Source organism: Pholcus phalangioides, unplaced genomic scaffold (assembly GCF_987345545.1).
Source record: "Pholcus phalangioides strain wild (caught in Gottingen) unplaced genomic scaffold, Ppha-v1.0 ptg000003l_1, whole genome shotgun sequence".
NCBI lineage: Eukaryota > Metazoa > Arthropoda > Arachnida > Araneae > Pholcidae > Pholcus > Pholcus phalangioides.
Window position 1 is genome coordinate 11,284,704 of NW_028301596.1, and position 27,403 is coordinate 11,312,106.

The window sequence follows — 27,403 nt, forward strand, 5'->3', positions numbered from 1 at the left end:
AGAATTCAATTTAATTTTTAAAATTATTGATGTGGCAGGGAACCCCCCCCCCCCACTAAATTTCCGTATTTATGCAGTTAAATCGGCAATTTTAATAGTGATTTCTATGAGGATCACCCTTCTCCTGACCCTCAAAGCGATGATGGTGATGATTATGACGTCTATTCAAAAAGCCTCATTACTGAGAGTATTGAAAATGTGGCAAACCATTATAAAGGCATAAACTATTATACATAACTGGCAGCATTAAAGAAGTGACAAACCATTGTAAAGACATAAACACGTCTGAAACTCATCGCTAGGGAACCACGGTAACCAAAGTAAACGTTCGGAAAGTGATTGTTGAGGCCCAAAAACCATTGTTGCCGGACAGTTTTTTTGCCCATTTGGGGCATTTGCCCTGGTCTGACGAAATTTTAAAGTAGCCTATCGTTCAAGTCGGGTCCCATTTGGTATATATGCAAAATTTGGCGACGATCGATCTAAAATTGTAGATTTGTATAGAGAACATACACACACACACACACGCAGACACACAGAAAATCAATTTTATATATATAGAAGATAGATACTGATCGCCCAGTCTCTCTCTCTCGAGTTTCCTCCACACTGACGCTCATCAAGAGAGATCGTTTTCACAGAATGCTTCAAAAACTAAATACAAAAGCAATAGGGACAAGCACATAGACCATTCCCGTCTTCGTCCCGAATGGCGACCCGCCATTCTAGTGTTAACATTCAAATTCTTAGTGTTTTTGTATTTATATTATATTCTATCGGGACAGCTAGAAAATCGGTGGAGACAAAGGGAACAGTCGGCGTCTGGTCACGCCATTCACAGTCCAACACGATTATAACGGCATCGAAGATTCTACGAAATGTTGTCGTTATAACCAAGAATGACGTTTTTAAGACTTTTTTTTTTTAAAAAGAAAAAAAGATAGAGGTATATAATCAATTACCGTGTGTATGAAATTGTTATTTCAATTATGGTTAGCGTTAGCTGACCATTTTTGTCACGTAACCATATAATTTATTTTGTAATTGTCGTTTTTGTAGACAATTAGGAAATGTAATGGGTTTGCTAGTGTGGCATTTCTTATCCTGAAATAGAAGTCACGCAGTATGTGAATGTAAAATGGTGGTGTGATTAATTTAATTATAATACAGTGGAACGCATTGATTAACCGGAAGGAATGATCTGTGTATCACTTCGGTGATGCATTAACTGAATGGGCGCTGTCGCCTTCGTGGGTAGGGGTCACCCTTTATACGTATTTCCTTAGACAAGTGTTTCTTACAATAACTCAGAAAAGGCGCCGTTTATTAGTAAAACGGAGTTTTCTGATAAAACTTTGGCTTTTATTGGCATGTAGCATATACTATCCATGTAACAGCTTTTCGAAAATGCTGGAATTTATCCCCGCCGATTTATATGGCGCGTACGTAATGAGCAATGACACAACGCTGACATGTTTAGATGCCTTCGACGATTTTGTGATGAGAATTAACTTATGTACGTCACCCTTAATAGCTTACCTAACAGAATTTCTAAAGTTCAAAATGAAACTCTGGTCGATTTTGGGTCTAGCCACGTCTCGGTTAATAGAGACTTCAATTCTGTTGTTCGAAGATGTGCTTTGCATTAACAGTTAATCATGGGATAGCGAGCTGAACATAAATTCAGTCAAATTCAAGTATAAACATTTCTGAATTTTTTTTTTCCAACCAGCCTCGTTAGGAAAATTGATTGTTCTGTCTGATAGTTTTATATTTTTGTATTAGAATACTTCCAGGAAATCACAAGTGATTCTACGATTCGACAGAAATTCTTGATTTTGCAATTTTTCACGTCTTAAAGTTAATGCGTCTCGGAAAATTTTAATTTTGAGAAAAAAATAAAATTGGCAATGAAGACGAAAAAAATTTTCAGAAATTTTCACCCAAATTCTGCGGACTAAATTTCCATTCACATGTTGCGGAATAAAATTTTATTCAAATTTTGAGAAGTAATTTTTATTCGAAAATTTTTGATTCAAAATCACATGTTGCGAAGTGAAATGTTCATCGATAAATATTTAATTCACATGTTGCTGAGATAATATTATTTTTAGTCAAATGGTGTAAATTTTATTCAATATAATTGAAGAGCACAAATTTTAGTGACAGATATAAGCTTATTTTATATATATATATATTTGAGGCCGAATAAAATTTTTGTTTCCATATTTATGAAAACTGTTATTTGATATGATCATCGACGTGATACTGTCGCAGCAGCTGAAAATTCCCCCTTTTTTTGATGATATATACAATTTTTCCTTATTTTAATTTTAGAAATAACTGATTTTCAAACTTTTATTGTAGGATCAATTTATCAATATGGCCTAAGAACTTTTTTAGGGCACTTTCATGAAAAACGTCTATATGTAAAAGAGTGAGAGATTCACTCATTTTATACTCCAAAATTCTTAGAATCACACAACTGATTGAGTTTTATGAGAAGTTTTGCTTTCGAAATAGGTTTTCTAGATGTGTCCAACTGAGGAATATTGAATCTTCCCATTGAGATCAAAATATGTAGAAGTTCATTGTTTAAGTTCGATGCTGGACAAATTTTGAATATATTCTCTAATATCAAGAAGAGACTAGTGTTACGTGTCAACTACTCACATAAAATCTAAATTGTTCGGAATCTCTGTTTATATACGATTCAGTACGCTCTTGCGTGTATTGTACCCAACACATACTCATATATTTCCAATGTCCAATGGTTGAGGGATGTAAGCAATATAGATTATGGTGAATCCCGAGGCAAGTTAATTCATTACTTCCATAGAGCGCGAATGGACAATGGCATTGTTCGACATATAGTTAGTGGAGCTCTTCAATTTATTATGGCATCGGGTACCGAGTCACCGTGGTCATCGGAGCCGAAGTGAAAGCCGTTAAGCCTCCGAAACTCGTGAACACCAGGAGAAAGAGAGAGAGAGAAATGGAGACGGTTCTCCTGTGGAATAATTACCCTTCAAAACGTAACCCAATGTCATAACTTATCGTGGTTCTGGAGAGTCGTGATCTGAATTTAGATGAACTGCGAGTTGCTATTTTAATCATGTAACAAGCAAACAATGCCCGTGCTCTAAATTACAAAGACGAGTAAGCACCGCCGGAAGAATATAGAGGTAGGAACAACATACAACCAGGTAAATAAACGGTGGTTATACTGTATGTAACACTATGACTAAAAACTTGATAGAGATTGGCCTCGACATCGAAAACCAAACCCAACCTCGAGGAACCACTAAAGAGTAATTTCTGCCATACTAGTTGGGCCGGGACTTTATTCAATCAAAATAATAACGTGCAGAAAATAAAAATATACATGCACAAAAATATAAACATATAACAGTCAACCCAACTTGAACGGATATCATTTGTTCCAGCAATTATCCGACTAATTATCTAGCTAATATCGAATTAAGCAAGACGTTCGATTATGCGAGGAACAATTCAATTGCTGTTTAACACGGTCTTTTGTTCAGCTGTTCTCGTGGCCCTCAAACATTTTGCCTCGCTGTATAGGTGCATTTTCTGACTTATATCGCACACATATAATTTTGCATCAAATTCTCTACATCAAGTATTAAATTAATATTTTGTGCAGCTGTTCTCGTGGTCCCCCTCAAGCATTTTGCTCCCACTGTTTAGCTTCTTTTCTCTTTCTGATATCGTGCATACGTATATCCATTTATTTTTCATCACATTCTCTGCATTAAGATACTCTTTATCAAAATTCAGTTCAGCTGCATTGGCCCCCAATTATCGTGCCCCGTTGTTAGCTATATTTAGTATTTAGTCTGAAAGGTTATATGTGGGAACCTCATCCAGGGAAGTGACGTACACCTAAAACCAAACCTAAAAATCTTCAAGTCATTGCAGGATTGCGTATTCGTAACCGTGTTCTCGTTGGACGACATGTTGTTTGCTAACAGAAATACACGAATTGAAAAGCTGATCGATACAGTTTCGGACATTATCAAGGTAGCTCAATAGAGAAAAAAAAATTCTGTTTTTTTTTTCTTAACTTCTTACGACTTTAGTTGGGTAACAGAAGAAATGTTGAGCTTGTCCGAAGATAAATGAGGTAACATCGGAATCATGTGAAAAGGGGGGGAGGGGGAAAAAAACTACAAGAGAATAAAAACAGAACATCCGTTTCAGGGACAAAAACATTTCTTGTTTTCTGCTGACAGAATTGATCGTATCCTGGAAATCGGTATAAAATTCGCATTAACCAAGAACCCTTTCAACCATTCCCTTTTTCTCTCTCCTGCGCTCTCCCTTCAGTTCCCATTCCTTTTTTTTTGTTGTTTTGTATTCGAACCAATCCATTGCCTGGCAGTTCTATCACGTTTTCTTACCAATCTCCAATTTTGTTTTTCTTGCGAAAATTATTCAGTATCGAATTTTTTTTATTCTGGATGATCTGGAAAGTGGTTCGTTAACTCATTCGAAATCTGAAAAAATGCCATTTTTATTTCATGTTGATCCTGCATTCTCAACTCTCGCCAGTCCCGGATCCAGGTTCATGTGTCGGGACGGGCGAATTGTGTAAGTTCGTTTGAGAGTCCAGCACTTTACGGGATAAACAAATGTCCCCATATTATTCGGCTCTTAGGAGGTGGCAGTCGTTCCCATCAACTCCGTTCTGGATTCACGCCTGAGCGAAGGCAGACATCTTTAGCTACGGATAGAAAGGAGACAGATTTCTTCACCTGCGAATAGAGCACAGCTAATTTCAGATTCAAATAAAGTGAAGGCAGGCATCTCCAGCTGCAAGTGAAGCGAAGGCAGGCATCTCCAACTGCAAATGAAGCGAAGGCAGGCATCTCCAACTGCAAATGAAGCGAAGGCAGGCGTCTTCAGCTGTTAATGGAGCACGCCAGACAACTTCAGATTCAAATAAAGCGAAGGTAGGCATCTCCAGTTGCAAATGAAGCGAAGGCAGGCATCTCCAGCTGCAAGTGAAGCGAAAGCAGGCATCTCCAGCTGCAAATGAAGCGAGGGCAGACGTCTTTAGCTGCTAATGGAGCACAGCCAGACAACTCCAGATTCAAATGAAGCGAAGCCAGACAACTCCAGATTCAAATGAAGCGAAGCCAGGCATCTCCAACTGTGAATGAAGTCAATGCAAACATCTTCAGCTTCAAATGTAGTTTAGGCACACATCTTCAGCTTCAAATGTAGTTTAGGCACACATCTTCAGCTTCAAATGTAGTTTAGGCACACATCTTCAGCTTCTAATGGAGTGAAGGCAGGCATCTTCAGCTGCTAATGGAGCAGAGCTAGGCATCTTCAGCTACTAATGGAGCAGAGCTAGACATTTTCAGCTGCTAATGGAGCAGAGCTAGGCATCTTCAGCTGCAAATGAAGTGAGGGCAGACGTCTTTAGCTGCTAATGGAGCACAGCCAGACAACTCCAGAGCAGAGCTAGACATTTTCAGCTGTGAATGGAGTGGAGCAGAGCTAGACATTTTCAGCTGTGAATGGAGTGGAGCAGAGCTAGACATTTTCAGCTGTGAATGGAGTGGAGGCAGGTATCTTCAGCTGCGTATGGAATGACGGCAGGCTGATATAGGACGATGTTTCATGGAGGTGACTAATTGTGTGGATGCTTCGGATCATGCTATACTTTACGGGGCAGAAAAATTTTCCTCACATTATTCGGCTCAAGGGACTTGTGCTTCACCCACACGTCGTCACGGGAGGCATTCGATTTGACTTACGATTAAGGTTAAGATTTTTAGATTTAAGATTTTTTTTTGAAGACATCAATGGAAAATCACAAAATCCCTAAAAACGAGAAAAATATTATTTCCATAAAAGAAACATTGCAAAATAGTACGACCCAATGGTTCTGCTTTCCTGGCACTAAAATAACAATGTGCTGTCATCTTTCTTCCATCCACGGCTTCCCCCTGCTCCCTGTCTTACTCACAAAAAAAGCAAATTAAGTAGCGACTACAAAGAGCTGCAACACGCTTCTTTACCGGGTACTCCGAATACGAACCCATTTCCTTTTATAAACCTCATCCTTTTGAACTCATCACTCGTTGCCGTATTCACGGTAGACGGATTTAATTAAAGAAAAATTATTCTATTATCCGCTTGATCACCTATGATGACACTACCTTTGATAAAGTGCTTGTTTGTGCTTCAATTAATGAAAGTGCATTACAATGAAGAACAAAAAAAACAGGAGGAACTTGCAGGTCTAAATAAGAAATAAAAACGGTTTACATAGAAACAAATATAATTTGTTCGTTTTGCCGAGGTGTCGCAGCACCAATTATCCACGGTCTCCTTCACACCCATTTGTTCCTCTTTTTTTTCAGTTCTTGTATGTATAGAATTCGTTTAATTATCATGCTCATCTATAAAAGGAAATTGCTTATTTTACCATGAAAATGAGCGACTCTACTAGGAAATTGTTTCCAATTGAAATGCATTGAAATTTTGTCAAATTCATTTACTCATTTTCTGTCGCACATCAAGTTTGTTTTTCTTTCATCAGCATCATGGCGCATCCTAACTACTGTTACATGACAGACAAACATGAATCTCGTAATCGTTATTCTTGAAATTTCTAAGAAATGGATATATACCGGAAAGTGTCATGTATCGTCAATTCTCGATAATCTAAATTCTTATAACTCGAACATCTTTTTTAAGTCAAAGTTTTCACTCCGTCCCAGAATTTTTTCCGTATTTCGGCGTTAGAATTTTACTTTAGCTCGAAGTTTTCCTCCTTTGAGTTGACGTTTTCGGGAATGAGAGAAATTTAAAAACATTTAGCAGTAGAATTTTTAGCATGTAGTCATAAAATTCAGAATCCAGCAATATAATTTAGCAATATGATTTAGCATTTAGCAATATGATTTAGCATTTAGCAATATAATTTAGCATTTAGCAATATAATTTAGCATTTAGTAATATAATTTAGCATTTAGCAATATGATTTAGCTTTAGCATTTAGCAATATGATTTAGCATTTAGCAATAGAATTTAGCACTTGACAATAGAACTTAGCATTTAGCAATAGAATTTAGCACTTGACAATAGAACTTAGCATTTAGCAATAGAATTCAGCACTTGGCAATAGAACTTAGCATTTAGCAATAGAATTTAGCACTTGACAATAGAACTTAGCATTTAGCAATAGAATTTAGCACTTGACAATAGAACTTAGCATTTAGCAATAGAACTTAGCATTTAGCAATAGAACTTAGCATTTAGCAATAGAATTTAGCACTTGACAATAGAACTTAGCATTTAGCAATAGAATTTAGTTATACATTTTAGCAGATTCACTTAGAGGACTTATTGTTCTGCTTGCAAAAAAAGTGAAGTTTATTTGTGAGTGTTCGCATTCAATAATTAAATACGAATGATTTATTATTAATTATACTATACTTTTTTACCCTCGAATTCCATTATCCCTAGTAGTTTGAAACGCTTTACTAATACGATATTCATAAATATCACTCTTATTATCTTAACTTAATTAAACTTAATGGTATAATTTTGACCCACAACTGCTACAAAGTTTAGTTGTTTCAATGGAAGATCACTTATTTGATGTCGTTCGAAATAATATAGAGATTATTAGTCCGTAATTACACGCGTTTGTCAGAAATTATAATTTGTCTAATTATTTCATAAGCATTTGGGACAGCCTTTATTTGTCTTTGTTTTCCATTTTAGTATAAACATGTTTTTTTCTTTCAAATGAGTCGAATGCCAATCACATCTGGTGTGTAATAAAATGTTTTTCCCTCACATTCATGCATTTATTTTCGTTCGTTTGGAAAACGACCTTTTTGCGATTCTATAAATTTTTAAGACAATGTATATCATTTAATTTGCTTCCACGTAATATATCCGTACATTATGAAGTATTCAATCTTTTCAGTATCAGCAATTATTAAGCTTCGGATCATTATGTCATAATCCATAATTTCATTCTCAATCGATTTTATTTTTTTTTCCATACAGGTATCGTGGGTCCGGCAAAAAGATCTTCACATACTTACTGTTGGGAAGTACACGTATACGAGTGACCAGAGGTATACATCTATCCATCTGGATGATTCTGACGATTGGACCCTCGAAATTAAGTACACCCAAAAGAAAGATGCTGGGATTTACGAATGTCAGATCAGTACGGAACCAAAGCTCAGCTTAAGCATATTGCTCAACGTTGTCGGTACGTATGGTTAACATATACTTATACATTTTTAACACTGCATTTAATACAAATCATTTTGATTCATTTCCCATAATGGGTTAATTATGCATAATCGCTAACCGTTATGCTACGTTAGACAAATTTTCCAAAATTTATCACTTCCACCTGTGGTTATGCATAATACCTAAGCGTCATTGAAAAAATAATTTATTGTAGCAAATTGTCCAATTTGCCGATTATTACGCATAATCATCATTTCTTGAGTATGGCAAACTTTTTATTATTTAGTATGACCGTGCTTGTGACCCTGAGTCTGAACCGTATATGACGAACTCTGATTTAATGAATTTTTCCGAATATATAACGAAATAACTCCGATAATTTACTTCAATTTGATGATTTCTGAAATCGGATCTCGGTATAACCAACTCATGTTCGATAAATTTCACGACCGCACCCCGATATAATGATTTTTCATTTATCAAGTCTGACCATCCCACCCTGATATAATGAATTCCTATTTTTAACAAATTTTACGATCATGTCCTCTGATGTAGTAAACTCTCATGTAACAAAGTCTTCGTATTGTTATAAGTTGTGCGTATACAATCAGACCCTAATATAAGAAACTTGTATTTGACGAATGCTACAATCGAACCCTGATATATAATCAAGCCTATCTGCAATTAAATCGCTCCTAGATATAATGAACTCCTATTACACAAATTTTACGATTGTATCCCGAGATAATGGAGTCTCATTTAACATTGTACGAACGTACCCCTAATGTACGTATATATAATTTTATCACATTACCATCACGTAAAACTTTTTCTAGCATCAATGAAATTTACAAACGTTATTTGGCAGTAATGCGTAATTTCAGGTTAAAAGTGATAACTTGTTTGTATTTATCAAATTTACCAACGATGTAATAATGACGACGCATGATAGTAACAAAGTATGATATATGCATAATCGCCGGTAAAAGCGATGAATTCATCATATTCAAACGTAGCATACACAACCCAAATAATTTAAGAACTGTATATATATATTATTGCCAAAGCCCGAAGTTGGACACTTCCCGAAATGGCCGGTCCAGTTGACCCGGCCAATGTCCGAAATTCAATGTATCACCTGGATTTAACCGGCCCCTATATATCGATCCCTGGATCCCTATATGGATTTCTATGATTCGGGCTCAGCTTGGCGTTCGTGTATTTTTTTTGTGATATTTATGACCATTTATAATTAGCCATAGATAACCATAATAATTATGATTATCTATGCAACCCTAACGATCAAAGGAATTTGAATATCGGTATCTCGACGATACATATATAGTGGTGTATAGGGATCGACATTATAGGGGGCCGGAATTTCGGACATTGGCCGGGTCAGCGGAGCTTGCCACTTCGCGAAGTGTCCAACTTCGGGCTTTAGCAGTAACATGTGTAATGCATTTTTGCAGACTCTAAAAATGATCATCTGTGCATCGTATTCCAGCTGAGCACAAATGATTGATAGCTGTAATATATCTTCGAATACGGGAACTATCCCGTTCTCGAATCCGGCTCCCGAGCCAATATAATAATAATTTTGAACGACGTTTCAAGTGCCCGATTCGAAGGTGATTGATATGCCTTGCATAAACTTGTCAGTGTAAATGCGTTCAACCTATATATGTGTTCAACCCTTTGTAGTAGCTAAAGCAACGATACTGGAAGGACCACTAATGTACATCCAGAGCGGAAGCACCATCAACTTGACCTGCGTTGTTACGGAAAGCACAACTCCCCCAGTTTACGTGTTCTGGTTCCACGATGACAGGATGATTAACTATGACGCTCAGAGGGGCGGAATCAAAGTGTCCACGGAGCGAGGGCCCACGACCATCAGCAGACTTCAGATCTACACGGCGAAATCATCCGACTCCGGGAATTATTCCTGCAAGCCTTCTTACGCTGATCCTGCTAACATCACCGTACACGTGCTTAACGGTAAGTGTGTAAATACATTCAATAAGTTATTCCCACATTCTCGCTCGTAAAATGAGCAGTTTGTTCCGACGTCTGCGAGAATTCTTAGAAATTTAAACTTTAATTGCTTAATGGCATGGTCTCATCGCCATAGAAAATTCCTATTTAAAGTGCCGAATATCACTTGGTAGGATTGTTGTCTGAGAAGCAGGGACGGATCCTAAAAAAGTTGGGAAAGCGCACCTTCTAGAGAATTTTAAGTCATTAATTTTCAATTTTTAAAAGGGATTTGGTACCAACTTGATGCCTTAAATTAATTTTTATATAATTATAGAATAGGTATTTCCAGGAGAAAAATATAGTTTCCTTATACGGGTCATATGGTCACCTCATATTTTTCTAAATACTGACGTTCAGCAGCGTTTTTCGACCTCGACTTAAAGAGATAGTCTTGGTAGTCAGAAAGCTGGGGGAGGGGTGATTGTGTTATACACAGGTTATTATGCTTCTATATCAGGCCGCGCGGATAAAAATGCTCCCACGGGTACTGATGCTGCCATCAACTTTTTACCTTTTATTAATGTATTCTATCTTTCAAATCAGAATATCACATTGAATCTAAAAATAGAAAACGTATTGATATCACACATCTTATATATTAGAATATAATACACCTTTTTAATTAGATTGGAAGAAGAATACGAATTTTCAACAATTTGCAAAAAAGGGATTGCCGGTAGGACCTGCCGAACCTGAATGATGATTTTCAACGTTGTCAAGACATCGGTTAGGCTCAATGCACAAACTATTTACATTAATATTGCGTTGATGGAGCATTTGGATAATTCGAAAAATAATTTAATAAACAAAAACACACGCAATAGATTGCTCGTGACGACAGCCCGATTTTGAAACCATTCGGTTCTGCATAAAACAGAAATTATTTGGGTCTTCCTCAACCGGGGTCAAAGATATTTCGTTAGACAATGAATATATGTTTACATTTCGGGGGGCTCAAAAATCATGAGGTCCACGGCAACCACCCACATTTGTCCATGTTAATCGGGTCTTGCCCGTATCATGATGCAAAACAAAACAATTTTGGCGACCCTCAGAATTTTTTGTGAGGAGCCTCCACTGCTGAGAAGAAACCATCGTCCAGTAGTCGAGCATAAATTGCACGTTGTCTGACAGTGAATTCCTACAAGAGACTAAGCCCAGCCGACGGACTATCTCCCGACCATATTCAACTGTAGATCTGCCAACCTAATCAAGTAGGTTGATAAAATACAGCTCGATGGATCTCAGGTGGATGAAACAGAGTAGGGTAACTTTTTCTGCAATGAAAAAGAAAAAAAAAGTCAAATTCGATAAGAGATTTTTGATATTTAAAACACACACACATTTTCTACTAAAAATTACAAAAAAAAAATCTAAATTCGTAAGATATAACTTTGATTTTATTTTCCTACGTGGACTACACCAGTTACCGACGAATTCGGGAAAAGTACCCTTTACCGATGAATTTACGAGAAATACCACTTTCCGATAAATGGAAGAAATGACATTAACCGAAGAATTTAGAATAAATACCATGTGCCAATTGATTTACGAGGAATAAAAGTCATTTATGAAGTTAGGAGAAATAACATTTACCAATGAATTCTAGAGAGATATCATTTACCGAAGAATTTTGGAGAAATACCATTTACCAATGAATATTAAGAATACCATTTATTGATGAATATTAAGAATACCATTTATTGATGAATATTAAGAATACCATTTATTGATGAATTTAGAAGAAAAATACCACTTACCGATGAATTTAGGAATTTTCTCTCTCTCTCTGTCTCTCTCTCTCTCTCTGTCTCTCTCTCTCTCTTTAGGTCCCCATCACATTCTTGGGAACTAATCCGTTGAATATTTTCTGACAAACTCTAATAGTTGCAACATTACGTAACCGTATTATTAAAATTTTCCACCAAAAGATTCTTACGATCTGGAACAGTGTTTCCCAAAGCGGGCAATATCGCCCCCCTGGGGCTATGGAATGGTCCAAGGGGGTGTTGGAAGCTTTGGGTTTTGTATAAGATCCTATGGGTTGGCTTGCGTTGGGAGGGGGGAGGGGTATAGTAGCTTTGACTTGCGTTGGGAGTGGGGGGGGGGATATAGTAGCTTTGAATAGCTTTTGGTGCGAAATCAGCGTGTTTCACTAGAAATTGAAAAGTGTGGTGTTGTTTTTACATGCTTCAAAACTTAACACTAGTGTAGAAAGTAGAAAGGAAATAGTACTGTTAAATGTTTCTAGACACCCTGCTGTGTGTGGAGCTTGAACATTTTGGTAAAATTTTTGCTAAAAATTAGCGCGTACACCACAATGCGTATAGAACCCCTCTCCTGCTAGGGATGAATTTTGTTACTGTTTTTGAAGTGGAAAGTCTTAGGCTAAGGTGCAGTGAGTTTGTTTCATAGAAAATCGGTGTAACGAAAATTGAAACTCTTTTATCACTACATGTACAAAAAGAATCAAACACTAGTGATAGCTAGCCAATGGAGTGATGTAGTGGCAATGTCTTCATGTTTAACTGCAAGTGTTTCGATGGGAGTCGCATCTCTTTAAATAATCACATCATGGAACATTTTCAAGGTCTAACACTCAAAAAATTGAGTGCCTCCTCCAAGATTTATTTCCCTGGTTGAGAACCACTGATTTAGTCATTCTCGAAGTTTCACGGCTTTTTGATTATACGGCTGTGGACAGCTCCAAACAGTCGAACCATAATTATGCTGACCCTGCATAAAAGTCTTAAAGAAAACCCCCGAGTACACGACTATTTACGAGTATGCTAGCAAAAATTTTGTCTCTAGAGCAGTAAGAGTTAAAGTCAATTTCTCTCTAGACCGATGAGGTAGTCAATTAACACTGAAAGCTCTTTTTTGTAAGTAATATAAAGAGTTTTATGTCACTTGTCCGTAAACTATTACATCGATGCATGTGTCTAGATTCGTAGGATCGCAATTTTCTCCAGCGAATTAGGTAGGAAACTTCAGAGATGCTTGCTCACACTTGTCCTGAGAACTTTGCCAGAATACTACGCATGACGTACTAGACTCCATCCGTACACATACTATGTAGGCTATAAAAAATATTAGCACATTTTATTGCATTTTTTTTCTTATTGTTGTTACATGAGAAATGTAGAGAGAAAATGCAATGAAATATGCTAAAATTTTATTGAATTTTCTCTCTGTGTTTTTTGGTGTAACAATAATGGCAGAGAGTGAAATTCAAATTACGCATGTGGAGAAACAAACAACACCGGAAAAGTGTAAAATCTGCAAACAAATACAAACGAGCGTGAATTTTAGGCCTAAGAATGGTAAAGTTCAACAAATCTGCGTTCTCATTGCACTCGGATTATGCAACTACTACTACTACTACTAAACCAGACATGTACCTCCTCCACATTCCTCTGCGGAGCTTCTAACGAATTGGTACATGTTAGAATGTGAGCGTCTGTGTTGTGATCCTAACGTAAACTTCGTTTCTGTGTAATGCTTGTTATGTGCAGTGCTGTCACCTGCCATCAATTTTCCTAACTATGAGATATAATGATTGAGGATTTTGCCGTTGTACGCCCGTTGCTGTTATGCGTAGCCTTTTTTTTTTACTCGGACTATACTAAAGATCGAATTCTGACCAGTTTCTTGAATCAAGCTCACGAATATTCGACCATGGAGAGATCTGTTTCTCGCATGGGCAAACGGAGCGCGTGAAAGAGCTCACAAATTGTCAGGGCCCAAAATTGCTTGTCTTTTGTATATTTTAGGCACAGCCCACATCCCTCTTACTTTTATAAGAGATCTCCTAAATAAAGAAAAAAATAAGTACAAAGGGTCCCAAATATTCTTATTTGCCAAGTGCACAGATTATGAGGACAGGCGCCTGTCCTCATAAGTTGGGCAGGCGCCTTTTCACATCAAACGTCATTTTCCTCCACTAAGTCGCAAAGGCATCAATATGCTGCAGAACTATGTGATACGCATGTGAATATCAGTGGTGGAGAACAACGCGTATTTTTTCAATCTTAAATAATTTAAAGACAACATAAAAAAACAAAGTTTCACCAAGTTCAACGTGTCTACTATTTTTCCTTCAATTTTCAGAAAATAATGGATTGCCATTAGGTCAACTAGAGTCAATTGAAATATCATTAAAATTCAATCAGTACGGGGAAGAGAAAAAAAAAACTGCAGGAATTTTAATTATCTTGACATTATTCAGTGAATTAGCTATCTTGATTGATTTTATCATTTCCGGTTATCAAAGAAATTTCGCGTGCGCTAGAAATTCGATAAATCTAATTTTTGATTAATTCAATGTTTGTTTACGGAATTTCTTTTCTTCTTCGTTTATGAAGTGAAAGTCTCCTGTTAGTTATTTTTCTTAAAATATGATTATTATTCAAAGCCTTCTCCGCTCATGTATTCCAACATGTGAACATTTGTGTATGTATTCAATTCTACCCCCGTTTGATACTATTCCTAATTTTTTCTGCATAAAGTGACTATTTTCGAAAAAAAAAAAAGTTCGTGAAAACAAGAAAGTTTTAAGCAGAAAAATTAATAATTAAAATCACACGGTAATTTAATTATTTAATAAATAAGGGTAAATTTAATGAATAAATGAATTAGGGTAAATTTAAGGAATAAGTGAATAAGGATGAATTTATCGATTAAGTGAATAAGGATAAATTTATTGATTAAGTGAACGAAGGTAAATTTAATGAATAAATGAATAAGGATGAATTTATTGAATGAGCGAAGTAAGGGTAAATTTAATGGATATAACATGAATAAGGGTAAATTTAATGAATATAAGTGAATAAAGATAAATTTAATCAGTAAGTGAATAAGAGTAAATTTATTGATTAATGAATAAGTGAATAAGGGTAAAAAAAAGTACTTCCTCCTCCTCCCCTTTTACGTGAATGCAGTAAAATAGTAGACAAACTATATTTTTATTTAAAAAAAAAGAAAATAAATGAAATATTCTCAGTAATTACAAAACACTTCTGGTGCAAAAAAAAATTAGTATTGTAATTCATTTAAATATCCAATTTTTAGTGGTTTAAGGCCGTATTCACCGACATAGTTTAAACTCTAGTCACAATTTTTGGATAAGAGATCAACATACATTGGTTAAAAACCAATCCGTGTCGATCTCTTATCAAAAAAATTGTGACTGTAGTTCAAACCAGTGATTCCCAACGTGGGCGTTAACGCCCCCTGGGAGAGATAGAATGTTCCAGGGGGAGCGGTAGAAGCTACAGGTATAACATAGGATCCTACGGATTAGATTGCGTTTTGGGGCGATGGGAGAAAAATTTCTGAAGAAGGTGGCGATGGGACAAAAAAGGTTGTGAAATATGGTTTGAACCATGTTGGTGAATGCCACCCTTAGTGACTCAGGAGCCACTCTGTGTACACTGTAGTAGATCACTTTATTACTTACATGAAATAGCTTCAAAACACTGAGTCCAACGGCTATGCAATGCAGTAAATTTACTATCCTCAATCAGGTATACTAAACAAGAAACCGAATGATAATCAGGTAGAGTTGATATAAAAATTTATATTTGTGAATGTGCCGCCATCTGCCGCAAAAATTGCAATTAGTTTATTTCGCGCATTTATCTACTCCATCGAAATAAATTCATCCCAAAATCGAATATAATTTCGCCGAAGCCTCGGTGTGGTTAATACAGTTCTAAAATCATTGTTCTTAAAAAAAATAATATGAAAATTGTTTGAAGCGAATTCCTTCAAAAAAAGAAGAGAGATCAGAATGTTCGGTTTCATTATTAAAAATGTCTTCGCGTACTCCTAAAGCCATTCTTACGCTTTTCCGTAGAAACAGACAACTAATTGCTACACGTGCTTACTACCGCAATAGCGCTAATTTGCGTCGTCCGCAGCGCGTGATCCTACTCCATCGCATGAGTTTCGCGACGCTGCTTACGTCAGATATGGTGAAAGAACCCACGAACGCATTCAGCGATCAACTGACATCCACCTTTCGTCTCCTCTGGACTCAGAGCCTGCATGCGTTTTTCGCGATTTTCACCCTCTCGACGTGGTTTGCGACACCACGTTCCATCGCAATTTTTGTTCCTCTTGATGTCTACTAACAAACCTCTGAGTTTGTCGGTCCATTAACAGTATGTCTATTGGCATTGGAGGAACGCAAGTATCGGTGGGGGATATGATCGAAGCGATTAAAATTTTCAACGGGATGGATAAATGGACCATGCGTTAATAATACACCGTCAAGGTAACTGCTTGGACAAGGCAACACCAGTACAGTGAATTCTAACACAACTGACACATTTAAAAAAGAAATACGATGTTTACTATGGGATGAGTCCAGAAGCTATCCACACTTAGATAAGGCAACCATAATTTTTTATGGGCAGTGTATTTCATTTTATTTCATTTTATCATAATTATTCGTTCTCTTTATTAATTTTATTCTACAAATACAAGGCCACAACAGGTATAGTGCCGAACGTGTATTAGTTTTCTCGTCGTAATTGCTCTTATTTTGGAGAGCTGTATTTTGGTTTTATTTGAGATCGATGATTTTTATGGTCATCTCTTTTCAGCCACCTCGTTGGACATTTTTCCTGTTGTGGTCTCGGTTGTTGTATTTGTATATTTGTTCTAAAATGTACTGAAAATCTAGAATTTTAATTATGGATACCTGGGAAATTTTTTATCTAAATGTTACGGAGAAACACTTCCATCACTATAACGAAAGATAGTTGCAAATTCTACTTGAAGTTTTTAAATTAGAGCCGCATGCACGCACATATCTGTTTTTCCTTCCTAAAATTATTTTTGAATATTATTTGATATATTCCAATTGTATTAATATGCTAGTCTAATTTTATTAATAAAGTAATATATTTTTACATTTCTATTAATACAGTATTATTATCCGTTTTTTTAGTTGTTTCGGAAATACTAACATGTGCAGAAATTTAAACATATAATACACAAATACAAACATATAATACACAAATACCAACATATAATACACAAATACCAACATATAATACACAAATACCAACATATAATACGCAAATACCAACATATAATACACAAATACAAACACATAATACACAAATAGAAACATATAATACACAAATACAAACATATAATATACAAATGTAAGTATATAAGACTCAAATACCAATATATAATGAACAAATACATAACACGCATAATGCAAACCAACACTTCATAAAAAAATGTGTTACTTATATTTATTACAGAAGTATAAACTTTCCAAAACATTGAGAATCTCACTGCATTTTATTGACCAGGACTATGATTTTCATATGCAAATACAGAATCAAACTATTAATTATTCGAATCAATCGAAAAATTCCTGTGGAACCCTTCAACTGATGCTTATAACAATGTATATACTCATTCCAATGAAATTTTTGATCCATACATGAATCTGGATTTATTTTTTCACGTTTTCTGAGCAAAGCGATTTTTTTAATAAAAACGAAATGTACAACAAAATTACATCCGAAGCTGATGAAAAATGAAAACTCGAGTTTATAACACAATGAACTTCTGAATCAAGCAGTACACGAACCGACATCAGAAAAAGAAATCATCATCTGTAAAAACTATTGATAGGTTAGAGAGCGTTGAATAGGAAAAAAAAAAAATAACCTTGCGTTACTTCGTGCTCAAAATTCAGGAAAAAGGCATCCAATTTCATGAGCGACTGGAATCGAGCACATAAAACTCTCGGGCCAAAAAGAGTGACGTTGATGGATTCTACGAGAAGTTTTTTTCGGTTTTTTCCCATCGCTTCTAGTAGAAATGCGTCATTAAGCGAAGTGGAATAATAATAATAAAAAGAAAAAACGTAGATAAAAAACTAGATTACATTTTTTTCCCCTATTTTATATATTATTATTATAAATTTCCTTTTTTTTCTTTTGAGTTTTATCTTCAAAATGAGAAATAAGCGAAACTCCATCAGGTAAAAAGCCAAAGCTATAGTGTTTCCTTATTTTTGCTATTTTCTGTTTTCGGTGAATTGGATCGTTCTTCTAAGAGATGCTTCAGATTCACGATTTTACTCGCTCGTTATATTATTTTATTCTCTCAACTTTAAGATGTAAACAAACAATCCATCTTAAAATGCTTTTGTTTTCTCGCAAATGCTTGGTTAACAATTTAAAAGCATTTAAATACATTTTTACCTCCATCTTATTTATAAATGTCTTTCCATTATCGACAAAATATCTATATTTAATTTTATAATTAAAATTAATGAATCGGAGTGTTTTTTTAAAAAAAATTTATATTTCACATGTATTATTATTTTTAAATTTTGTTTAATAAATAATAATTATTTTTAATAATAATTTATAGAAACAAGAATTACTTTTTTGCGTTTTTTGGAATATTTTAAAGAAAACTGCAATGAGTTTTAATTTAAATCCACATTTTATGTATTTTTTTATATTTTGAAAGAAATGCATTTTCTTTATTTCACGTTTGCTCATACCTTTACGTCGATCGTATTATTATTCTTTTTTTCATTCTAATTTATATTAGTTGCTATAACTTTTTCTGAAGTTGTTTTTGAATACGAAGACATAATTTAATTCATTTTTTATGTGGAGGGAATTTTTTTTTCATAAATGAAATTAGGTGTAAATGATTCAAACGTTTTCAATTTAGGGAAGTTGCTTTCATTGAATTGCATTAGGGTACGAATAAACAATATTTGTCGTTATGCTTTTGCGAAGTCTTGTGTTGCCTTGTTTATATTTTATCATGCCATTTTTTTTACATTTTATCGTGTATATATAGTCATACATATGATATAGTCATCTATAAAATTCATTATACATACATATATATATGCATAGGAAAATGTACAAAATGAACATTATGACAATTTAAAATTTGTAGAAACTCTCACCAATACCAGTGCCTTGTTTCCTTTTTTCATATATATATATATATTTCTGTTTCCTCCTTTCTTTATACTGTACCTTTATACTACATGCATGTAAGAGCGAAAGAGAACACGTCGGGTGAGAGTAAAAAGAGATTTAAAAACTCTTTTTTCCTGTATTACTTACTGCACTTTTTCTTTTCATATGTATTTTTCTTTCCCCCCCCCCCTCATTTTCGCCGATTCGTTTAACGGAGATAATCCAAATTTCTCGCCAAAACCTTGTACTTGAAGTGTAAATACGTGTGGGGAAGCTAAGCGACAGAATATAAACATTTTATAATTAATATTTTTTTTTAAGCCTTTTCGCTCGAGAGGCATACAAATACAATAACAAATACAAGGCAACAACAGGCAAAATGCCCAACGAGGTGGCTGAGAAAAAGATGCCCATAACAAAAATATGGATGTCATATAATTCAAAAATACAGCAACCCAATCAAAAACACCATCACAAAAATTATAAACCATATATACACATGAAGACATATTATTTACAATGCTCATAAAAAATACTTATGGTTGTCTTATTCTAAGTATGGATAGCTTCACTATTTTCCCCAACATGTTTATCGTATGTGTACCTCCTTTGTGTATGTAGTACTTGAGTTTTTAATAGGTTTAAATACTTTCCAGTAAGTTAAAACTTGAGGTATGCGTAAGAGGTACATAAGCATTAATTCATTAATCAAAATAATTAAAATTAATTAAGTTGACCAAATTATGCTTTACATTTTTTTTTCACTTTGAAAAGGCTATTTTGACTTACAATGAACACTTATGAATCAGAAATAATATAATAATAGGTTAATAACTGATTAGCTGAAAAAAAAGTTGTGTTTTGGCTCAGGTTTGAAGAGGATAATATGTACCAAAAAGCTCTTAGTTGCATAACTGATAAAAAAATATATTTGCGTTATAAACGGTATAATTACATTTTTGTAAATATATATATATATTCACAAATTATATTTTATATATATGCACTTTTCAAAACATTCGTTACATTAAGAACACATTTTTTTCAAAATGTATCGCTTATTTTATTATTGCATATCGGGACCTGGCGTCGCTGTCTTTTTCTTGGTACAGAATCGCTTGTTGTTGTTAGCAAATTTCTCTGATTCCTGGACAAATTAGCGAAAGTCTTTAAGATTTTTTGCTAATTTCAACAAGGAAATCAACTTTCCCAGTTTTTTTTTCTGTTCAATATTTTAATGCATTGAACGTAGTAGAATATTTTCCCTATTTCTTACTTGGAAAACACACAAATGTAACGTGTTTATGTATAAACGCGTCCAACGCGTTTCATATAACGTTGTCCCTGATGGATTTCACGTGAAATTTCTTTTCCACTTTCTATTATTATACCTGCCAAGGTAGTATTATTCTGCTTCAGTATTACAGCAAGTATATCATAACATAAAGCAATCATCACGTTTCTCAAATTTCTACAAGCTTTCAGATAAGATTCAATGATTTCCACACATTTTTGGCCACACAAGTATTTCTATTTCTTGACTGGGAGATCATTAAGAATGTTTTCAATTAGCCGAAACGAGAATATCTATGTTAGAGGAAATTCCATGCCATGATTCAACAAAACATTTTCTGTGCATTGGCTATGAAAGTGCCTATAACGTTACCGGTCGAATTGACCGGTGATGGTCCTTCTAGGATGATTGATTGTTATGGATATCATGTCTGATTGTGTTTTTGAATTCATGACAGCTGGATAGCGAAATATTTAAGCATTTTTAGGAAAACTTATGAAATTTAAACATTCTCAACGATCTGGTCCATCATGAAAATCGAGCGAGAAGATCAAAAACGGTCAAAATGACCGGCTGGTTCTTCTAGTGTTTAGACGTACCTGGGTGAACGGCAACTTAACGAATTCTTCAACACCAAAAGGGCGTAAAACTACAATCGGTGACTTGAATTATTTAAGATTATAAATTGAGATGACAGCAATGCTTTTGATTTTTCATATTGAATTAAAAAGTAAGTTACATATGTTTTAAAAATTTTAAAAATTTTCCATTAGTAATTAATTAGTAATGTGAAATATATCACTTCGAGCATGTATTATGGCCATGTAAATTCTTTGAGATTTTTTCCAGCCCTTGTGAACCTCCTTTATAAATATACTCAGTAAACTGCACAAATCTGATATTATCTCTGCAAGAAAATTAGCTTTGAATTAATATATTAATAAAAATATAAAAGTCGATTGAATTAACATCAAGAGAGAAATATTAAATTATTAATAGATATACATGTATTAATAAATAAATGTGATTTATATCACTTTACGCTAGAAACATTACATTAAAATTGAATATTTCCTTTCGTAATCATCACATAAATACTGTATATTTAAAATTGCAAAAATAATTAAAAATTCTCAAGAATCCAATAAATGAAGCAAAAGAAGTAATGATTATTCGATACTTATGCTTTTTTCTCTTTGTTATTAAAATATTCTAAAAGTAATGATTCAAAGCAGAGCAATTAAAATCAACATTTTTCATACTTTAAATGAGATTTCATTATTTTTTCTCTCCTTTTATAACTTCCATCCTAAGTATTTGGCATAAATTTTTTGAGAAGGAAGAAAAAAACTGTCAGGGAATAAAAAAAATGGTAGTTTATCTTCTTCTTCGTATAAAATACCATCTGTAATACAAAGCACGATTTTTCATGAGCAGTTCTTTTATATTTTTTTAGGGAAAAAAATCTATATTCTAAATTTCTAAGAACTCCCGCTAATACATTATGGGGAAAAATATGAATTATTTAGTGGGATGATAATATTAAACATATTTTTTTGAGACTATAGATGAAGTCGAGCTTTTATAAAGCTTTGATTTTTTTCAGTATATATTTAAATGGATGCGATATTTTTATTTATATTTCTATAGATGAAAAGATTCCAATTTTTTGGATGTTTATTCCATTTTTTTTCTCACAATTTCAATGCCTTTTATTAACTGAGGGTTTTTCAACCGGTACGCTTTGAGACCATCGCAGGTGTTCAGCGAAGAATTTCAAAAAACATTAAATGAATTATTTTCTAATGAAGTCCCAAAGAAAATCGTAAGTGTAACAGATAATAAGATGTGTGAACAGATACCAAATGACTCGCGCTCAGTCGTAATTAAGAACAAAAATTTAAATAAAATGTGTTAGTAACGATGAGTAAATACAGTGGCTTTATAATTAAAGTTCCACTTTGAAATGGCCATAAAAGGAAAAATACTGAACAGAATGTTATCAAACTTAGTAATAGTTTAAGAGGTCACGGGAATTCAATTTTCCGCAAAAAAAAGTTAGAAAAATCACCACCAGCGAGGAACTGCGCTGTATGCAATATTTTTAAACGAAACAGGGATTATAAGCCGACGCTTCCCCATTTCTTGGCCACTGTTTAAGGTCTGGACACACATATCCGCACCGTGCCAGGACCGCAGCTCGGGCGTCAGTTGGCCGTGGCTCGCCTCGTTCCTCTTCAGACCACACCTTTCCGTGTGTTGCCCGTATCGCTGCCGTATGCTGACTACGAAGCTGTGTCGATTGCTTCAAGTCTTTAACGCAGCCGGTTCGGTGTAATCAAAATATTCAGAAAATTAATTATCAAGAGTGATTTGGATATAATAGCCCTAGCGTAAATTAACAATAATTAATTGTTCTAAACATTTCTGTAAATAATCTATACATGTATATAATTTTTTTTATTTTGGATTGATCTCCGATAGATTTTTTTGTATGTGACAAACCCGCAAAAAAGGATAGGATCTATTTAATGCAGCTGAAAATAAAAAGACGGCCATTTGCTTAGTTTGACTATATGCATTCTTGTTTATAGTTTGGAGAGAGGAGATTATTACGGAGTCATATAGAAATTAAAACAATCTGTGGGGGAGAGAGGTACTCTCTTCCTCACCTACACACTCGTTTTTTTTTTATTCAGAGTTAACGGCCATCATAAATACAATCATCTGTAGGGGCAGGTGGTGTCAAATTCCGATAACATTTCGGAGAAGTGTATCTCAGCTCAGTAGGAGCATATTGTACGAAAGAGCGAGCATATCTTTTACTCTGTGTGTGTGTGTTCGCGGAATCTTCTAAACTGAAAATTTTCTCCTCTGCAGATGGCAAATGGATATTAAAATCAATAACAATTGGGGTGTTTAGTTTGCCGGGGCTTGATTCAAAGATAAAGCCTCACCAGTATTCGATAGTAATTTAAAGCACTCATTGCCGAAGTCTCAGTCGCTGAAACACCTTTGTCAGATATTTAGCACAAAGGTGCTCGACTTTTTGGAAGGTGTGGGCCACTTCATTGTTTTGAAATATTTCGCGGGCTTCTTAAGTTATCCAGAAATTAGTCTCGATCCTCCAAAATTATCTAAAAAGAAGTGGCACGTGTCGCTTAAGTGATCTGCAAGCGTGTCGCGGGCCACTCGAGAAATCTGGAAATGTGCCACTATCCACTCAATAGGATAATCTGCAAATGTATCACGATCCACTTAAGTGAACTGGAGGTGTGCCGCTAGTCACTCAAGTGATTTTGAAATGTGCTTGAGACCACTTGAGAGGTTTGTTTTGTTTTTTGTTGTCACGGGCCACATCAAATGCTTCCGAGGGCCGCATTTGGAGCACAGGACATGGGTTAAGCATTTATGGCTTAACATGTTGCATCTGATGTGAGTACTAAATTTAAAATGTCTCCTATATTTTCCCATAAGAAAAAACCCAAAAATTTTCGAACCGTTTTCTATTTATATATATAATTTATGTTAAAACCAAAACAATGATTCATTTATAGAGCATCGGAAATTAAACCCAGTTAGTTTTCCAAGTTTACATTATTATTTTAACAAAAATCTCCCCGGCAAAATTTCGTTATATGCTATGTGAAACATAATTTTAAACTTTGTTTTCCCATCAAAGTTGTGAAAATGTTTATCCATATGTTTTCCAAATATTACGCTAGTACCACAGAAGCGAGGCCAGGTGCGTCTAAACAATTTCGGGGCACGAAAAATGTTTAGGATACCCCCCTCTCTTTAATAAGATTTCATATATTTTGTGGGAAGAGGGAATCTGCATACTGAATATACACGAACGCTAAGAAATACCCACATACAAAAAAAAATAATAACTACACAAATGTGAATTAACACAAAAATTAATGGAGGTAATTTTAAACGAATGTGAGAAACCGTTTCCGAAATTAAGGAAAACTTTAGATTAAAAATAATTGAAAGAAATTACTTCAGTACCAATGAAAATTCAGAATTAATAAAAGAAATAATGCAGAAATTGATTAAAATCAAGAAATAAATGGAATTAATAATTCAGCAATTGATGAAAATTGAGAAGTGACATAAAATAAATGAGCGCTCTCCTCTTTTATAAAAAAAATTTGCGCTCTCTCTCTCCCGAGACCGCACCGTCACCGTAAAAATATAAAATAAACTAGTTGGTGACGGTGCGGACGCGGTGCGGTGACGATGCTCGGCTACGGTGCGGATATGTGTGAACGGCTGCATTGCTTAGCAAAGAATTATTCTTTGACCGTGTGATGACCTACACTCGGCCGACGCACGTGTCGGGCACGGTGCGGATATGTGTGTCCAGACCTTTATGGTGATAACGTGAACAATTTGACGGAATTGAAAAATGCGATACACCAACATGTCCGTAACATTCTTAATGATATGCTAAGATCTAATGTTGATAACGCAGTAATGCGATTTAGCTTGCTTTCAGAAAATGGTGGACGCCACGTAGAACATGCTTTGTAACACGTATGAGAAACGATTAAAAACATTTTAAACCGATGTCTTCATGTCTTATTTCGTTTAACAATATTACATACAGCGTCATTTCTCACTGGTGGTGAGTTTTTGAACTTTTTTTGCGGAAAATTGAATCCCATGACCCCTCTTGTAAATAATTACCATGTTTGATACCATTTTGTCCAGTAGTTTTTCTTTTATGGTTGTGATTGTGATTGTCTTAACCTAAGTATGGATTGCTTCCCGACACATCCCATTATAAACATCGTATTTCTTTTTAAACGTGTCAATTGTGTTAGAATTTATTGCCTCTGTGGGTAAGCTATTACATTTATTAACAACCCTAATTATTAAAAAACTCCCTGAGACATCACAACCTGAAATTGTCCCTTACTAAACAATACCGGTGTCTCCTTGTCGAAGCAGTTATTCAATGTTATTCCGCTCAGTAGTAGTTAGACAGTGTATTAATTAGTAATGGTCCATCCTATGCATTCCGTTGAAAATTGAACACTTTGATCATATCCCCCCGCGGCACTTGCGTAACACAATGCATTCAAAAAACCGATGTCAATCTATATGAAATACCGAATAAATAATCAGAATAAAATAATAATTTGCACTGTAGGGAAATGTGTTTCTCATTCTGGAATAAAAATAATGATAAAAATTAAGCATTTGCTTGTCACTCTAACCTAATTATCATCAGCATAATACGGATACACACACATATATATTATGTTTTGCATGTTTAAAGATCGAAGAAATATGCTGTGACGTCTGTATAACATGATATTTTCCAGTGCAATTCTTCAATTTTTTTTTCTCTGCTTCATCAAATTTCAAAAGCGTAATACGAGAATACAAAACTTTTCGCAGTCTACTAGTTCTTCCATTTAGATCATGTAATGAATGAGAACGAATATGTTTCATACCTGACATTTGCAATAAACCAGAATTTATGGCAGCAAAAGCAAACTTAAATCTAGAAATACTTTAACGCAATTAGTAAAGATCCTAAAATGCAGAGAATAAACGAAATTTAAATCAGTGAGTTCAATCAATTCTTTGAGTTCAAATATCTGTAATATCAAAAATCTGTGATTCAAATTTCTCGGTATGCCGGGAAATACAGGTATTCCCGGCATGCTGGTGTCCATCGATATTTCCCGGTATACCGGCTAATGCGGAGCAATACGGTATACGTTTTTTCAGATTTTTAAAACTTCGTTTGGGAGAAATACAAATCTTGACACGTTCGGGTGCAATACATCGGTGAGGTTAAAAATTAAAATTTTGCTTTGTCACAGAAAATCTTATTTTCATTCAAACAAGGTTATATTTGCGTTTTTAAGTAACTTTTTTTTATATTTACTTGCAATTTCCAATAACAAAATTTGAACAAAACTTAAAGTTGTCTTGGTAAATCCCGGTCTTCGGCACAGAAAATACGCATGCTTCATCTTACCAATTAGAGGCACCCGACCGAAGGCTAAACACAAAATTTAATTCGTTTTTTGAAACTTAAATTTCAATTAATTCGAATATGAACTCAGTAAAAACCATTCATTTCGTTTATTTTATCGATAATTTATTTTTCTCCAGATGATTAATTTCATTCAAATATTGCTTTTAACAGTGATACTAAAAAAAAACAAAAATCTTTTCTTCGTTTTTACTTCAAAAATTTAATTCCTAAATTAATTGAAAATAATATTTATTTTACAGTGATTTCTTTTAAATCAGTGAAGTTTAATTGATTTTTATTACAAAAAATATTTAAGTATGTAAATTGAATTGGATTGAATTGTGCGTTGAATCAAATCATTGACTTCTTGATGCCACCAAAAATACTAACTGCAAACATGAAAAAAAAATATTAAAATAATCAATACGCAAGTGAGTTTTTCTTTTGAGGAACTGCTTATTTGTTAATTAGTTTGCTATATACGAATCTATTAACATGAAAAACATACGTCTAAGCTAATTTTATGCATCCTCTTCAAGAAATACCAATATCTTGGAATGCATCTTAGGTCAAGATAATAGCTCGAAACAAATGCAAGGGGAATCAATGTTCACCATCAAGAATTTGTATCTTGATATTATTTGTTTGCTCTTTGCATAAGAGCGAAGAGGCAATTCCAAATACCTTTCTATCACATTTTCTTTCTTATTCTCTTATTTCCCTGAGAAAAAAGAAAAGATCCGGGATAACAATCGTATATCAAATTAAATGAAATACCTCTGGTCGGAGATGTTTTCCCTCACGTAATGCAGTTCGAAGATACGTTATGCCATCTTT

At 34.5% G+C, this 27,403-nt stretch overlaps 1 protein-coding gene across 3 annotated transcripts in view; it reads left to right on the forward strand.

Moving 5' to 3' along the window:
- The window catches only part of LOC149088031 (titin-like), a 254,438-nt gene that overhangs the window by 215,485 nt on the left and 11,550 nt on the right, over positions 1-27,403 (forward strand). For 2 of the 3 annotated variants that reach the window (XM_089244015.1, XM_089244031.1), the window contains exons 3-4: positions 8,059-8,269; positions 9,958-10,254. In XM_089244015.1, coding sequence (XP_089100141.1) covers positions 8,059-8,269; positions 9,958-10,254 — 508 coding nt within the window. The remainder of the gene's footprint in view (positions 1-8,058; positions 8,270-9,957; positions 10,255-27,403) is intronic. The other variant, XM_089244024.1, reaches the window with a different exon arrangement.